The following is a 19,088-nucleotide window of genomic DNA, read 5'->3' as shown; positions in this document are numbered from 1 at the left end:
TGGAAAATCAAACTCTATGTGTAAGATAAAATCAATTGATTTTGAAGATATTCAAATTATTGAAACAAATTATTAAAAAAAACAACCTTTCAATAAAGACCTCTTGAATTCAATTATTAAAAAAACAACTTAATGCTAAAAAAAATACATTTGAAAACAATTTTTTAATCTTAAATACAACTATTTAATATTCTGATGGCACTGATATGCTATACTCTTTTCATACGTCATGTTCTTCTTTATGTGTCATCTTCTTTGACACACTCATTATTAAGCCTAATTAAAGTTTTCTGCATCAGCTCAGGACACACCCTGGAAATATGCAATATATATTTTCTGCTTTTATTTGGTGGGATATGATTGATTCAAAGTCTTCAATTTTCAATATAGTCTGTCTCTCCTCCATGGTATACTTTCACTCCCATCACTGACCTCGTGTACAGCTCTATTTCTGCACCCACTTTAAGCAAAAGGAAGATGGACAGACTAATGTCTCTTCAAGGACTTCCTGGAATCCTGCCCCTTTTCCTTTAATTTAATCACAAAACAGACTTATCACATTATTGAAATCTCGCTCTCCCAATGCTCTCCTCCTATAAAAAACAATCACTCATTGACCGGGTAAACCTCAGGGGATCGGTTTAGAAAACAATTAGTCCTGCTGCTGGACCATAATTATTGTTCTCGAGATAGTTGGAATGTCATTTCCTGCTCATTTCCATACATCTAAGATCCCTTTTTATTTCCCCGCTCAACCTTCATATCATATTTTACTAAACATTTTCGTTAGAAAGTAATTCACCTCACGAAAGAAGGTTGTAGGTTCATTGCTAAGAGGACGTCAGTCATTTATGAGTGGAGTATGTTTATCTCTTGGACACTCCGGTTACCTTTCACGTGACATTTTCCATCTGTGAAGGACTGGGTTCCTCTGCTATAGTTGGGTGTTCCCTATCCAAACTAGCTAGGAGAGGTTTCAGATACCCATAAATGAGTTAATTGTGCGACAAACAGTTTTATCTTTCATAGGATTGATTGAGCTGCAAACCACTCAGTATATCCGGAGAGAACGGCATTTTGTTGAGGAGTGGAGGCCCCCCTGCTGCTCTACGCTCCATCTCTCCTGTCTATGAAACTTCCTGGGCCGGTTAAATCACCTGGTTGGAGCCACGCTGGCAGCTACAGCATAATGGAGACACACAGCCACAATAAATGAAGCAGCAGCGAGCCAAAGCACTCGACAGAGACGAGAGTCGTGAGGGGACGGCTGATCAGATCAGTGCTGACACTCTGGAACTCACAAGTCTGGAGTCGTGTGTGCACTAAGAAGGTGTAGCAAAGAGAAAGTGTGAGAACAAAGAGGAACAATCTTTTTGTCTCAGTGTGGTGGGCATGGTGAAACAAATACATGACATATGTGGATGTTGATGACAAGTGGTCTAGTGGTTTTTCAAAAAGAAGACAATATCATGACACCTCGTCAACTGTTTCAAGAAGTCTCATCAACGCATCACTACGGGTGACTCATATAAATGATGTTTAAAATGTTTAGTAAGGCTTGAATCTTCAAAGTAGCCATGTAAAAAAAACATGTAAGAGGTCACCTAGGTCAGGGATTTTTATAGCCATTTAATTTTTAAAATAAGATAAAACATGAAAAGAGGTAATTACATTTTTAATAAAAGAAAACAGAACCCTTCTCATTCCGAACTGCTAGTCATTAATTTTTTCAAAAGATAATAACAGCTAGAACCGCCTACATCCATCAAATGAAATGTTTTCCCCTAGTGAAGACACTAGTTCAGTATTAGGTCAAAGTTGAGGAAGTTGCACCAGTGAGCAAGTTTTGCAAGAGAAATAAATTGGAAAATAATTAACATTTTTCGTACCTTTTTGCTTGATTATATTACTACTGGCGGAACCAGAAGGGAAACAAGGATGCCGTACCATACCAGTTGTGTTTTTGGTGCCTGGATGTGGATCTCCCACAAATCAGTGTAATTAAAAGGTAGCGATGCATGAGATGAGACTGTACGCCCGCAGAGTCGAGGGTGTGATTACACACACAGACAGACACAAAGGGAGCTACATTCGGAATATTGCTGACAGATTTGGAAAGAAAACATCAGCCAGATTGTTGCAGTCTCCAGTGGCTGCCTCTGGCAGACCTCTTCAGTCTTCTGAAGCACCCCGTGTTTTTGTTTTCCGATGATGAGAAGCATTTGATCAGTCCCACAGCTCTTCATTAGTATTGTCAGTCTGTGACGTGATGCTGATTACGGTACACTTTTTCTCTCTGTGGACAAACAATGACGAGTGGGTAGAATCCCCTGTACCACTGTGACCGCTGTGTCACTTGCTCCTTTGAGCTTCAGAACACAGTTTTTCTTTATTTCTTCTGCTTAAATGTGTCTCCAGTGTCAGAATGAAGTTAGAGTCATGATAAGGTTGTCACCCTTCTAAGAAACTAAGACACTGTAAAAGTTAGAAAAACTGAAATTCTTATTGACCTGCGCTATGGACCTACTTTTTTAACTAATTTGAATTAATCTAAAACATGTTATGGACTTTAGCTTTGAGTGTGTCTTAATAAATATGACGACATAATATTTACTTGAGTAACTTTTACTCCTCTTTACTATTTTACATGTGTCTCCAACCAAAAGACCAGGGGCAAAAGCTGGTCAACCAGGTCATTTATGTGTTGATATTTAAGCTGATTAATTCATGTGGAACAGTGACAAATGAAGTGTGTTTAAGGCAAGGAAAAGAATATCATTTATGAATGTTAATTATACAGAAACTTCCAATATGAGTAAAACTGGATTTTCTTTTATAGAACAAAGGAAAACACAAAAATCCTCATGATGGTCGCCATAATAATTTGTATAATATTGTAATGTCACTACTTATATATTTGTATGTTTTCCCCAATTAAATTGTTAATTAAGCTGTTGCCTGCTCTTCATGGTCCATGTATTAAAAAAGACACTGTGATGCTTCTGACATACTTGCTTATACTGATGGTCTATTTGTCATGAAGATGCTCTGCTCACATTGACAATGGAGGGTTGTTAATTACACGGCGACAAGACCCGGACATGTGATTAGCAGAAGGAAAAATAAAAACACATTCTACCAGTGCTGATTAATTAAAAGTAAAAAAAATTATATATTATTTTCATTCTTTCACCTTTCTACTTTTCTCTCTTTTTCTTTGTGACAGTCTTCCTCCAAGTAAGGTTTCTAACCGCTTCATACAACTATTTTTTGCCACAGCACTAATGCCTGACCTGCCTTCCATGCCCCCCTTGAGAGCTGCTGCTTTAAATGTGGGCTGAGTCATTGTCTTCTGTGTGTTGGAATGAAATGCAGCTATAATCCACAAACCCAGGAACAACAACCTGGTCATTCTATACCAACTAGCCCAAATAGCAACGAATTTGAACCAGTGTGACGAGTGTTAACCAACACCTCAAGTGTATGTTACCCTCCTTGCTGACGTGGCAGTATTCCTCTTCTTTCAGCAGTCAAATCTCTTCAAGGCTGACCAAAAGTGTTTTTTCAAATCAACAAGACCTGTTACACCTGTCAGGTGCCACAGGTGTCTCTCTAGCCAATATACAGTAGATGTATGGACCTCCTGTCGGAACTTAAAGGCACTGTTCACCCAGGGGTCCAACTCAGCTTCATCCAACTACCTTACAGTCGCATATTAGGCTTACCGACTCAACAAGTATCATCTCACACTCTCACTCAACGACAATGATCTCCCTCTGTAGATGGTTGTAACTTGATTGTAGGTAGAAGACGTTTCTGACAATTGGACCGAAAGAAAAGCAGCAGCAATTTTCAAAAATGTTTTTTGTCAAGTGCAAACAAACATTCGAGTGATGGTCCTTCAGCTGAGCAACAGAGTTTATTTATAATAATATACAAATATACAACCCATGAATGGGATGGAAGGTTTTCCCTGAGCAATTTTGGCTCATAAGTGACAACTGCAGTCATCACCCATTCCCCGAACTTTTTATTGTATTTGAAGTGGCAAGACACACAGATTTAACTTAGATATAAACCCAGGTGCTAAAATCATGTTCAATAAATCAAATGTTTTGGCAGTCTGGATATTTCTGAAAATGTATTGTGTAAACTGCAAAAACAAGGGTTTTAGATTCTGGAAAGTCTTGGTTTATACAGCTTTTCATACGCTAGACTTTGGTTGCTATTAAAGTAGAAATAATCTTGGTGTTTTTGCGAACAAGTTAAGCAACACTCCACTAAATACAGGAGTACACGCAGGTCCACGTTTTTACTTCTGGTCTCTCCCTTTCCAGATGCATCTATGCATCACCTACCAGCGTTACCACTTCCGCCTGTTTTGGATCCAAACTGGTTAAACTGCAGTCTGAGAAAGAATTATGTAGAGGTCCCCCTTTAGGACATTGCCAGGGAACTTCTATATGTAGTGAGGAGTTCAGGGCAGGTCCCACTAGTAGGAGACCGTGGGGAAGACCCAAGACATACAATGTCTCTTGGCTGGCCAGCGGAAGCCTCTAAGTCCCATGGAAAGATCCGGAAGATGTAGCTTGGGAGAGGAACCTGTGAGGGATCCACTGATTTCAATTTAAAAACTATTTTATCCAACAACCAAAAGTATCAGCAGCCCTTTCATCGGCAGACTCTCATCTCGACATATCAGATCTACATGGAAGACTTTGGGGTCTTTTTACTCCGTGGAGTACCCAAAAGAACCTCACACATAAGCATGTACATGACGCACACGTTGGACCTTCATCTTGTCTTCATGATTGATGTTATGAAGACAAAATGTGTCCCCAGAGTTCTCCTCACCTACACACACACACAGGTTGCGCTCACCTGAATTTTAAGTAAACTCAAGTGGGAAATGGTGACAGTGAAGAGGGTCACGACCTAATTGTGCACATAAGTGTGTGTGTGTGTGGGGGACGAGGAGTGTGGGGGGTTCTCGGCTGACAAAGATGGATGAGCGTGTTGTAGCCCTGCAACGGATCGCTGTGCTTTTGCGTCACTGACCCCTGACCTCTGTGGGACTTGCAGCTGCGGACATGATCCCCGACCATGCATTAGATAATGACCACACGCACAGACATGTACACACACACAACAAGGAACAGGTAGAAAAAAAACGTGTGCATGTGTGTGCTCGTGAACAGATGGGTAAAAGGCTGCAGGGGAATCAACAATGACTTGGAGAGTTTAAACACTGTTTTCAAATTCATGTTGGCTCTCTTCCAGACAAATGACGAATTCATTCTAAATACATTTTTTCTCATTATTTTTGGGAACACGTCACATGAAAGTGTGTGTTTGTGTGCTCCAGGATTGGAGGCGGGTTACAAACTGGAAATTTTCCGTGGGATACACACGTGACTTACATTGGAGTATTGTTTAAATTTTGAAGTAGGTGTATTAAGGACATTGTTTACCAGAATGTCAAGTCATTTCCTGTTGCTCAGTGTTTTTTCCTTGTTAACGAAGTGTTGTTTTTCCAGCTAGTGATGCACGACTGCTGGCACTCAGCAATCCTCCAGTTCCTCTTATAACCAGGAACTGGTGTAAGCTCGTTGGACAGTATTTCCTGGTATCACTGACTACCTTCGCTCGCTCATTCTACTGGATTTGGTAATTTCCGGATTCTTTGGACCTTTTCTGGGTCTTTTCTGTCAGTGCTTTTAGTTACTCTGGTTTCATTTTGATCAAGGACTCTTTTTTTGTTCTTTGTAATTTGGACTAATTTGGACTTGGACTTTGAGATACATGGGACTCTAGGTCTTTGGCGCTGGGCGAAATCTGGGATAATTTTCAATCCAAGAGTGCCATCTAGTGGCCTATAAAAAGACACTGTATCATGATACTAAAACAATTGTTTCATTAGGCCTCATCAACCCGATTTGCTAGTAGTAAGTAAGTAAGTAAGTAATTTATATTTTTAGAGCGCTTTTCCAGACCAGGGTCACAAAGCGCTTAAACAATCAAAACAATACTCAATAAAATAAATACTTAAGGTCAAGATAACACCTATAACAACACAGGAGTCTCAGAAAATCAAGGAAAAGCCTGCACTAATAAAAATGTCTTGAGATGTTTCCTGATGGAGTAGACTCCATCAAGCGCGGAGGGAGAAGAAGATCGTTCCAAATCTTAGGAGCAAAAGGCTGGAAGGATTTCTCTCCTCTGGTCCTGAACCGTGTGCGTGGAACCATCAGTAGATTCTGATCCACAGACCTCAGAGCCTGAGCTGGGGTGTAAGTCTGGATCAGATCAGTGATGTAAGGAGGAGCCTGACCATTAATAGATCTGAAAGTAAGAATCAGAATTTGAAAGTTGATCCTGAAAGAAACTGGAAACCAGTGAAGAGATTTAAGGATTGGAGAAATGTGAGTTCTTCTACAAGAGCTGCTCAGAATTCTCAGAGTTCTGAATCAACTGCAGGCGAGACGGATCCTTCTTGTTTAGACATGAAAACAAAATGTTGCAATAGTCCAGACAAGAAGACACAAACGCATGGATTACAAGCTCCAGATCATGTTGTGACAACATTTTCCTAAAAACTCAGTTGAAGGAAACAGTTTCTGGTCAGTTTTCTGCAGTCTTGTACTAAAGACATTGTATGTCATTTGTCAAATACAACACCCAGGTTTCCCAGGCTCAGTTTGACAGACTGACCTAAGTCAGCCAAGTACTGACTCAACCCTGGAATCTTATCATCAGGAGCAATAACCAGAGTTGTAGTAAGCCCTACAGCAGCCCTGAATGGCAAAAACCAGAAGAAAAAACAAAACAGCATCAATGTCCTGATAAAAATGGAATAAATACAGTTTAATAAATAAAACAAAATACAAACAATATAAAAACCATACTAATATCTTGCAAGAGAGCAACAGAGAACCTGGACACCAGAAAGGAAAGCAAAGGTTAAAAGACTTGTGAATACAGGTAAACAAACTAAGCACTAAGGCAAACAGGCAAAGCTTTAACATGACATACAAAATTACAAAATAATCAACTTTAATGTGTCTTTGGTGACAAAATTAATCATTCAACATTGCTTCTAAGGACTTTGGAAGAGCTAAGGATTCTGTAATGGTACAGATCGAGGTTGTGGATTTGAATCGTGTAGGGTGCAACTATCTTTCATTTTAGATTGAGAGCAAATCATATTCTTGTATCATATTTGTTTTGTTTAATTAATTTCTAGTTATTATTTATCCTTTATTTTGTTGCTGGTGGGCTGGATCTTATCACAGCTGCTCTGGGCAAGAGGCCGTAGACACTGAACAAATCACCAGCCTGTCACAGGTCACCAAAGAAACAAACAACTATCAAACCTGTAAACAATTAACTGTCAATAGGTGTGTGTTTAATCCATCTCTGTTTTTGGCCTGTGGGTGGAAACCGGAGTGTCCGGAGTAAATACAAACTTCACACATGATGGTGGTGTGTTGCCTAAAGCTGGAAGTGAACCTGCACCCCTTTACAAGATTATAAGATGAAACATGTATAATGAGGCCCTTGGCAGACATATGTTTCTTAAAGGAGTCAGTAGACTCCATCAAGCGCAAAGAGAGAGGAAGATCGTTCCAAAGCTTAGGAGCAACAGCCTGGAAGGATTTCTCTCCTCTGGTCCTGAACCGTGTGCGTGGAACCATAAGTAGATTCTGATCCACAGACCTCGGAGCCCGAGCTGGGGTGTAAGGCTGGATCAGATCAGTGATGTAAGGAGGAGCCTGACCATGAATAGCTCTGAAAGTAAGAACCAGAATTTTAAAATTGATCCTGAAAGTAACTGGCAGCCAGTGAAGAGTTTTAAGGATCGGAGAAATGTGAGTTCTTCTACTTGAGCTGCTCAGAATTCTCGCTGCAGAGTTCTGAATCAACTGCAGGCGAGACAGCTCCTTCTTGTTAAGACATGAAAATAAACTGTTGCAATAGTCCAGGCGTGAAGACACAAACGCATGGATTACAAGCTCCAGATCATGTTGTGTCAACATTTTCCTAAGTTTAGAGATTTTTCTCAGTTGAAGGAAACAGTTTCTGGTCAGTTTTCTGTAATGTCGAACAAGTGACATGTCTTTATCGTATACAACACCCAGGTTTCTCAGGCTCAGTTTGACAGACAATTACTGACTCAACCCTGGAATCTTATCATCAGGAGCAATCACCAGAGTTTCAGTTTTGTCCACATTTAGCTGCAAAGTGTTTTCACTCAGCCATTGTTTGATTTCTAGCAAACAATTGACTAAGCTGTTCAGCTTCTGGGGCTCAGTTGGATCAAAAGAGCAGTAATGCTGGATGTCATCAGCAAAAATGTGATAAGAAACATCAGGAAATCTCTGAATGATTTTACCGAGGGTAATCAAGTACAGCAAAAACAATAAAGGACCCAGAACAGAACCTTGAGGGACTCCACACAACAGATCTGCTGATTCAGACCTCATTTGATTGGCAGATACACTAAAACTACACCAAGAAAGGTATGATGAGAACCACTGTAACAGAGACCCAGACAGTCCAGCTTCATCCCTCAGTCTTCTCAGCAGGATCTGGTGATCAACTGTGTCAAAGGCTGAGGACAGATCCAAGAGAACCAGAACAGTGAATTTACATGAGTCAGCCGACATCATGATGTCACTGGACACTTTCAATAAAGCTGTCTCCGTAGAGTGATGTTTACGGAAGCCAGACTTAAACTTCTCATGGATGTCGTTCTGATCCAGGAACAAAGACAGCTGCTCATACACCACCTTCTCCAAGATCTTGGACAAGAAAGGGAGCTTAGAAATAGACCTGAAATTACTGAGGTCAGTTGGGTCTAAGCCTGGCTTTTTGAGCAGAGGCTCCACAATGGAATCCATTGGGAAAAACCCCTGTGGAAAGGGAGAGGTTCACCATATTGGTAACCCAGGGGCCAATTACATCAAATAATTTGATCAGAAGCCTACAAGGAAGGACGTCATCTGAGCAAGAGGAGGGTTTCATCTTGTTCACTAGTGCCGAAATATAACCCAAAGATACAGCAGTGAAGGAAGACCTCGAGGTGAGGGGCTCAGAGACAGTAGGGGTTCCACACAAAGGGCGAGAGATTTTCTCTTAGATAACTTTAATTTTGTCAATGAACAATCTCAACAATGCATTGCTGTCAGCTTCAAAGAAGACAGGCGTGATTTGAGGAGCAGGAGACACGAGAGAATGAATCGTGTCAAACAACACTTTGGGGTTTTTCTTATTTGCTTCTACCAGGAGATCTTCATTTGTCCAAGGGCACCGTTTTTTCTGAATTTTCAAGTTTGATTTAACAGGTTTCACTTGATCCAGTATTTAACACAACACACATTTGAATAATGGAAGATAAGAAGTCACTGAAGTCTTTCAAGACTTTGACACACAATAGAAAGGTCTTGTAGAACCAACCAAGATCATCTGAGACTCAAAATAAGTGAATTCCTGTGTCTGAATAACTTTGCAAGAACAACTCTCCCTAAAAGTGTAACAAGACCTCCCCCACGACCAGAGAGGCGAGGCTTCCCCAGGACAGCGCTCCCTACTGGACAGAGTTCGTTCAGATGAATAAACTCTTCCTCTCTCTGCCAAGTCTCAGAAAGACAAAATAAATCAACATTCAGCAGTCCTACATTCAGCACTGATGACGCCGCGTCACTGACAGGCGTGCAGAGCGGGATCTTTTGAAGAGAACAGCAGCGGTCACATGGGTACCAGCTGTCACTCACGTTCAACTCGGTTGTAAAAGCCGAATTAAAGAGAGGAAATGAAAAATCTTTCGTTCAGGTCTGGGCAGACGGCAGTGCTGTATAATAAAGGGTTCTCTGATTTCTGTTAAACTACTCGTGGCCGGTTACAAGAAGTCACTTCCCTTTATACCTGCTCCCTTTGAGCCAAGGCAGTAAGAAATGACAGTTAAGTGTTAATAAACCCAGTTGAGTGGCATTTACTAGCTGCTTCTATCATCTTGGAGACAAAAGTAACCTTTTTGTGTTATTTGAATTGAGTGGAGGTTAATCATCAGCTGACAAGAACATTCCAGGGTCAGGAACAGTCCTTGGCCATCCTTGACTACACAGCAGTCTTAGATTGCAGTCTTGAAAGCGAGCGTTGTGAAAGCAAGAGCAGTTTTAAATTTGAGCAAGACGGAGTAAATCACTCAGTGTGTATCCAAAGAGCAAGTGTGATTTACAGATTAAATAGTAGTTTTACATCGTTCATCTTGGCACTACTTCACCCACTTTCCTCTCCCTATTTTACCTCCTCCTTCTACTCTTCTGCTGAATTGCTTCTCTCAGTTCTACAGCAGTGGAACATGGTGCTAATGCTAATCAGGCGACCCACTGTGCAAACACAGTGCAGAAACAGGAACAATACTGTTAAAATAATGTTTACTGACATCACCATTTCTTAAATGTTGTTGAGTCCATGGCAAAATTTATCTTGTGTTTTTTGGAAATCAAATCTTTAAACACAACATTTGAGATCGAATCATACAAAATCCAAACTCTAGCTCGGTTTGGAGGCTTTGGTTTTCTGACTTCCCATGCACTCATGTCAGGTTTATATAGAAAGCTTTTGATCTATAAATATCTGGCCCCTTCTCGGTGTACTGATCTACTGATGTTTTTCAAGCTCTCGATGAAAACTAGAAATTATTTGTTCACTTAAACACATCTATTAAACCGCACTATGTCCTGGTGGTCCAAAGGGAATCAGGGCACTTGAACTATCCATAATACCCCGTAATGCACTACAACAATTATAACAGTAAATGCTTGCACACACACCCACAGTCCACACACGTGCATGCACATACACACACCAACATGGATACTCAGACATACATGTGCACACACAAAGACACACAAATACACATATAAATACACAAACAAACAAGTACACAGACAAGCCTGCATTAACACATACAGACCCACACACATAGACACAAACCCACATACACACACAAACTCACATCCACATACAGAGAAAGACACACACACAAGCATGCAGGAACACGCAAATACATACACACACACGTAAAGACACACACAGACGCACACTCACATGCGTACACACGTACAGTTTGTAAAAATGGATTTGAAGTAAAGTGTTATGTGTGTCTCGAAGAAAAAAATGCTCTCTTGAGTTTCATCTTTACATTTGGGTTTATCTGCTGTGAGAGTCCCCGGAATAATCTGCAGGCGGGAAAATTGTCCATCTAATGGCTCCAGAGGGACCCCTGTCTATCTGCATACAAGTCAGCACAGATGATGTCAGTGTCTGGCGGGAGTGAAAGAAAGTATAAGCAGTTGTCGTTTATTTCCTTTGTGGACCAGTACGTACAGATAAGAAGGCAAGATTAGAAATAATAAATAACTTTATATTTAATGGAATAGAAAGGGGTTGAATGGCAACTAATGTTAAAACCCAACTCTCCTGACTGTTTCAAATGTTGAAGTTTTCCTCTCCAAGATTCACCATTATGAAGTTATTACCTTATAAAGTTCTCCCCTGTCATATCAGCGAATAATAGGTTACGAGAGCAGATTCCAATATGGAACATTAATGAGCTTCACTCCTCCAGCCAGCAGTAATCCCTCTTTGTGTATACAACGAGACCCTTGGTGGTGGAGACTTCTGGGATTGAATCAATGCTTGACCAATTGCAGCAGAGGGGGTGTGGTTATAGTAAACAATATTAAATGTCTTTCAGTTAAAGGAGAGTTTTGCACCAACGGACACATACTGATGAGTACAATAGAGGTCCAAGATCAATTTAAGACACATTATAATTATCACATTAGTTGCCCCTTAAAAAGGTTGATATGATATAATGAGCTATTTTTATTAACAATAATTAAAGTGATAGTTCGCCCAAAATTTAAACTTCACTCATTTTCTACTAACCCTCATGTTGACCATGTATTGGGATTATTTTCAGAGTTATCAGATACAAAGACTTATAAGATAATAAGATAATAAGATAATAAGAATAATAAGAGTTTACCAATATGGTGAACCTCTCCCTTTCCACAGGGGTTTTTCCCAATGTATTTAAACATGCCATTGTCGAGCCTTTGCTTAAAAAGCCAGGCTTAGACCTGACTGACCTCAGTAATTTCAGGCCTATTTTTGAGCTCCCTTTTTTGTCCAAAATCTTGGAGAAGGTGGTGTCTGAGCAGCTGTCTTTGTTCCTGGATCAGAGCGACATCCATGAGAAGTTTCAGTCTGGATCCGTAAACATCCATCTACAGAGACAGTCCTACTGAAAGTAAGGCTGGTCAATAGAGGTCAATACAATGTTCTGGTTCTCTTTGATCTGTCCTCAGCCTTTGACACAGTTGATCACCAGATCCTGCTGAGAAGACTGAGGGATGAAGTGGGACTGTCTGGGTCTGTGTTAGAGAGGTTCTCGTCATACCTTTCTGGGCGTTTTTGCTGTACTTGATTTCCCTCGGTAAAATCATTCAGAGATTTCCTGATGTTTCTTACCATATTTTTGCTGATGACATCCAGCTCTACTGCTCTTTTGATCCGACTGAGCCCCAGAGGCTGAACATCTTAGTCAATTGTTTGCTAGAAATCAAACAATGGCTGAGTGAAAACACTTTGCAGCTAAATGTGGACAAAACTGAATCTCTGTTTATTGCCAGTCCGTCAAACTGAGCCTGAGAAACCTGGGTGTTGTATTTGACAAAGACATAGCTCTAGTTCAACACTGTTCTTCAACTGAGAAAAATCTTTAAACTTAGGAAAATGTTGTCACAACATGATCTGGAGCTTGTAATCCATGCGTTTGTGTCTTCTCGCCTGGATTATTGCAACAGTTTGTTTTGATGTCTTAACAAGAAGGAGCTGTCTCGCCTGCATTTGATACAGAACTCTGCAGAGAGAATTCTGAGCAGCTCAAGTAGAAGAACTCACATTTCTCTGATCCTTAAAACTCTTCACTGTCTACTGACTCCTTCAAGAAACATCTTAAGATATTTTTATTCGTGCAGGCTTTTCCTTGATTATCTGGAACTCATGTGTTGTTCTCTGTGTTATCTTGACCTTTTAAGTATATACTTTATTAGTATTGTGGTATTGTTTTGATTGTTTAAGTGCTTTGTGACCCTGGTCTGGAAAAGCGCACTGTAAATATAAATGATTTACTTATAAAAAAACATGTAATTCCTATCGAATGATTCATCTTCTTCCAAAATGACGCACTTAAAACATCCATATACCTCTGAGGTGCTCGTCTGTAACGTCCATTGCATTGAAGCCTTGTTCAGGGGAATTTTTGTGGAACAAACTTAAAATACAGACTTATTTAATTATTTCTGGAAGAATCCAACTAACCCTTAGTCGACATGAGGTTTGGTAGAACATTGGTGAAGTTTAAATTTTGTGGTGAATTATCACTTCAATAGTTTCATTTTAAAGAATAAATCTAGACATTTTCGTATTTATATTGATAATAAATGAGATATGTTGATCATGACACACCTGATGAGGTATCATGATGCATCTTCACCTTGAAAGGCCACTAGATGGAACTTAATTTGAAATTAGATATAGATAAGGCTGCTACACTTTAAATGCCTTTAAACATGGTTAATGGCCTGTATGTCTAGTGATTGACAGATTATCTAATCCATCGTTTTGTCCTGAATTGTTAGTTTTTCTCAATTTTTCCCTCTGAATATGCCGGAGAGGAATACTAACAGATGGAATATTTAATATTTCACCTGCGGTATCCCAGGTGGATGGATGGTGTCATTTGTCGAGTCCTTCCTGTTGGTTAATTACCAACAAAAATAATTTCGAGAGTTTTAGCGACGCTTCATCACTTTCATCACTATTGATTTCCCTCAAAGGTAAAGTTGGAGAGAGGGGCGTGACAGATCAAGAGGGGGTATTGGTTATTAGCAAGCCCCGCCCTCTTCATCTTACACCAGCCAATGAGGCAGAAGGCTACAGGCGTTTTTCGCAGGTGATTGATGGCCCTTGTAAATATGGTCATTACAATGTCTGCTCTCCCGGCTCTCATTGCCATTATTCATCGTCAAGCAGCTTGTGTGTGTGCCATTATGTTGCTGTAATGCAATTTACACCCGTGCTTAATGTGTACAAAAGAGGATGGAATAAAACACAGAAGACTCCACATTGAGCTAGAAATGTTTTTGTGCGGCATGATGCTGATAGATGTGGATTTTAAGGCAGGTTTGGGCAATTAAACTTCCCCAGGGGCCACGTTTTTATAAAGTGGCTATTGAGAGGGGCCATTAAGCAAAAAATAAAGAAGCGAAAATTATAATTTTATAGAACTTATAGAAATAAATCTGACATAAAATAACTTTAATTTTTATCTTCACCTACATCTTTTTAACCCTTGTCTTGTCTCTGGGTCAAGGCGAACGATCTCCACCACTGTATATTAGTATTCACCTTGACCCAGAGGCAAAACAAGGGATACCTCAAACTCATTTGGTTTTTTTTGGGTCACCTTGACCCTGAGTTAAAACAAAGGGTTAAGGGGCAACAAATACTCGCAAAAATAACCTAAAACAAAAAACATATCGGCATATTTAGAGAGTAGTAATGGATAAAATAAATTAATACAATTTTTTTTTTTTAATTTCTACACAGTCTTTGACCACTAAGGTCACGTAGTTACACTCAAATGTGGCCCCCAGGCTGCACTTTGCACAAGTTTAATTTTAAAAAAAGTGTGAAGAATTCAATTTTTTTTTCCTTTAGACTTTTAAAGTATTACTCTGTTGTACCTCAGAGTGACTCATCTAAAACCTACATTTAATAGTGTGTTTACCTTAAGAAAGTATATCTATATATATATATAAAGGAATTGGAAATGAAAAGTAAAAAAGTTTTTAAACACCCCCAAAATAATCGTAGATTGTGTCCTGAGGATAAAAGTTCAAGTTCTGTGGGATCCATCCTGCTGAGTAGTTGAGGGAAACTTAAAACTCTGTCGAAGTCCGGATTCTGTTCGGATAAGGACAAGCCGCCAGCAGTCGCACTTCTCCATCTTCATCCATCTTTGATGATGTCATTAATTCTTGATGCCTGAAACACGTCTTTCTCCAGATCCACAATTTATGCTTCAGCAGTTCAGAGAACACATACTCAGAATTTGAGGTGATTTTTTTATAGTGTGTGTCAATTTATTTTTTGACTTGAAAGTTGGTTTTTCCCACCAAGTCGACTGCCAACTTAAGGGAGGAGAGACTTTACAAGACGTGAGGTTGAGAACAACTGAAGATCTGGGATGAGATGTACCGTATGAGACGGGTGGAGTCTCATGTTCTCACTGAATTCTTTCTCTCCCTGGGTAGCTGGGACAGGCTCCGGCCCAACTGTGACCCCATTAGGGATTAGGCTGAAGAGAAAAAGGATTGATGGATGATTCAAGGATTTAATGGCAGCATGTTTTATTATTGAATTGCATATTAAAGGGAAAGATTTCATTTAGGCAACAGATGTTGTTCTTCCGGTGTTAAACCTGTTAGTGCTGATTCAGCATTAAAGCATTGAGGCAGTGAAGAATAGTTTGGACTTGAACAGAATACCTGAACATGAGCAAACACATCCTTGTGTTTGTCTTCTCCTCTGTAAATATCAGGACCCTCATTTAAAAGTGTGTATCTTTGTGTCTGAAGTTGTCACAATAACGTGTGTGTATTTTCCTTCACAGAGCCGCAGCTAAAGGGCATTGTCACGCGGCTCTACTGCAGACACGGATTCTACCTCCAGATGCTGCCCGATGGCACCATGGAAGGCACAAAGGACGAAAACAGCTCCTTTTGTGAGTCACAAACGCACAAAGATATGGAACTTCTTCAGTGGCAACAGAAAATTGAATGGTTCAATTTAACATTTCAAATGAGGGATTTATTTTTGTTCAATTATTTTATTCTTATTCTAATTATTTTTCTTATTCTTATTCTTATTCTTATTCTTATTCTTATTCTTATTCTTATTCTTATTTTTATTTTTATTTGTATTCTTATTCGTATTCTTATTCTTATTCTTATTCTTATTCTTATTCTTATTCTTATTCTTATTCTTACTATTATTCTTACTATTATTATCATTTTATAAATATGTTTATGGATACATATTCAACAATTTATACATTTCACAGTGAAAATATTTATTTTCTGTTTTCCAATTGAAAACATATTTTAATTATACTCTTATATACATCATACAGAATAAACTATATTATTAAAAAGCTAAATACCAACCTGTCGTCCGTGCCAGAACAATAGAGTTTCTACTTTCTACCAAATTATCACAAAGACACACAAATATACGAAAAGAAAAAAAAAAAATATATATATATATATATTTAAAAATATTGAATTACTAAACTAATAAACTAACTCATTAATGTAATGCGCGCTACCAACTGAGCTAATCAACCTGATGAATTAAAATGAATGTTTACTATTAGTTATTAAAATCATGATGTTCGTTTTCTCCAGCGCCCCAAAGTCCCAATTGAGAACTGACGCCTGTTGCTGTTGCCACGTGTTGAGCTATGTAAACGTCACAGGACACCCACGCCAGAGACCGGATATGACGAGTGACGACGCAGACCAAGATTATAATCAGAATATGAATCAGTGAAAGAGAGTTTATCAAGAGTTCTAAAAATAAACTAAATGATCAATGTTGTTGATTAAAACAATGTTAATTCAAAACTAAAAAAAATAAAAGATAAAACGATTAAAGTAAATTAAAGTAACCAGCCAAATCAGTGGGAGGGCGGCACCTCAGCGCCCCCTATGGGCCAGCTGGCACTGATACCCTTGTAAGTAGACAGACAATGATACTCAAGTGTGTTCATTTAGATCCAATATGAATACCCATGAACTCTACTCCCAACCCTACCCCTCCCGGCTCACCCCCAAACCCACCTCCAAAAGATGACATGAAGCATATTGACCTGTGATCATCGGTTTATTTAAGTCAGGTAGTGCCTGTAGTTCACCAAAATATGAAATGAAGGGTTTCTATTTAGCGAAAAATGTCTCTGTAGAGCCCCTTAATGTGTATTTTTATTTTCTCTAATTTTAGGTTAAACATTGTTTCCCTCAGCCATTTTGATATTGGTGGAGCATCAGGTGATTTCCAGTACTGAAGGATGCAGTGAAGTGAATGCTATTATTTCCCTTTGTGTGGTGCTCAGTCCATCGGTGATGTTAGGTGTGCCAAAGAGCAATATATGGACAAGGTCTTAACTGCACACCAAGAACCGCGGTCATAATTGAAAAATATCTGGACCAAAAAATCTGAACGATTGGGCATAAAAAAACATGTGTGAGAGGTTACAAGGAGAGCCCTTACACATACATCACCAACAGCAAGGTAGATCCTAGACAGTTTAGCCTTAGAATAATGAACTCTGAACAACACTTTGAATTGAATCAATCCAAGCCGAGCACAAGAGATTCAATTTTCAATTCAATTTTATTTAAAGTGTCTTATCATAACAAAGTTATCTAAGTTATATAAGAGATGGAGGACCCAACCATACGTAATGCCTTGTCCCAATAATTCTTAGACAGACATATTACCAACTCCTCCTCCCATCTCTCTCTTATTTTTGTATCTTCACTATTAATTGACAGGATAGAGGTATATAATTTAGAGACTGACTCCTCTGTTGGTGACTAATTGTAAGTAACTCTTCACAGAATTGACTGGGAGGTAAAGAGGGAAAATATAAAAAAGGTTTGGAAACAAACCTGCGGATCTGCAAATATCGAAAAAAGGGTAAAACTGGTAGCTCATATAATAAAGAGAGATCAGCAAACTCGGCAAAATAGCATTTATGTACAAATGTTTTACATTTTTAATACCTTTATCCTGCCAAGAAGCAAACGAAGTGCAAGAACAGAAGGAGGAAATGCATGATTATGACTTATGGATGTTAGAGGAGATATAAGTTTTAGGGGAAGAGAAGAGTAAAGCAGAGTTGTCATAGATGTTTGACAGACGCCAGTTCCATTTCACACCAAGAATGGTGCCACGTAAAAACAGAGTTTCTGTGTGAAGCCCAGTAGTAAACCTGAAAATTTGCTAGGGACAGACCACCATCAATTTTCAAGGATAGTTTTTTTTTTACCCTCTGTAGTTTTCAACACCATAAAAAATAAATTATATTTTTTTCAATAGTATTAAAGAATTACTTTGGCAGAAATCATGGCAATGTTTGAAAAAAAAAAGGAATTTAGGCAGAGTATTCGTTTTAACCATGTTAATTCAACCAATTAATGATAGGGGGAGACTGGCCCACCTAAGAATCTTCATCTCCGAAAATCAGGTGGGGGAAATTTGCTGAAACTAATTTAGATATAGTTACATACACCCCCATACATAGGTAACATTTACCCCCAAATACTAGTGATGGGCACGGCAGTTCTTTTGAGTGTACTGAATCACTAGAATCAGTTCATTAAAATGATTAGTTCAAAAGATTTGTTCAGTTCGTTCATTCACCAAATCAATAACTCTGTGCTTATGGAGCCCTGACTGCAATTTCTTCTACTTCTTGAACGCAGCCAAACAATCCGTTACTAGATTTAATGATTCAGACCCGATGTTCACGTTCACTGCACTTCAGGGACAATGCAAAAAAAAAAAAAAAAAAAAGACGCCCGGTGCGTTCACGGACAAGGACGAGTGACATTCGCGAGGAATTAGCAAATAGAGAAGATCTTGAGGTGTGTTCACAGCCGAACTTAAATCCTCGTTCACTGACCGAATCCCTGACGTGCGAATCACCGGAAGAGAATCCTTTTCACTGAACGAATCTTTTGAGAATCCCCGGATGAGACACCTCATTCACTCACTGACCGAATCTTTTGAGAATCCCCGGATTAGACACCTCGTTCAGTCACACTGAATCTTTTGAGAATCCCCGGATGAGAATCACCGGAATAGAATCACCGGATGAGAATCCTCGTTCAGTCAAAATAAAACAAAAATAATAATAATAATAAAATGTAATATAAACTTAAATGCAA

The 19,088-nt window shown here is 39.1% G+C and overlaps 1 protein-coding gene across 1 annotated transcript in view; it reads left to right on the top strand.

Moving 5' to 3' along the window:
* Nucleotides 1–19,088, top strand: part of fgf11a (fibroblast growth factor 11a) — a 47,633-nt gene that overhangs the window by 9,845 nt on the left and 18,700 nt on the right. Inside the window, exon 3 of the mRNA XM_087790152.1 lies at nt 15,749–15,859. Within this exon, the coding sequence (XP_087646278.1) occupies nt 15,749–15,859 (111 nt within the window). The remainder of the gene's footprint in view (nt 1–15,748; nt 15,860–19,088) is intronic.

Source organism: Callionymus lyra, chromosome 4 (assembly GCF_982586985.1).
Source record: "Callionymus lyra chromosome 4, fCalLyr1.hap1.1, whole genome shotgun sequence".
Taxonomy (NCBI): domain Eukaryota; kingdom Metazoa; phylum Chordata; class Actinopteri; order Syngnathiformes; family Callionymidae; genus Callionymus; species Callionymus lyra.
This window is presented reverse-complemented; position numbering and strand designations above follow the sequence as displayed.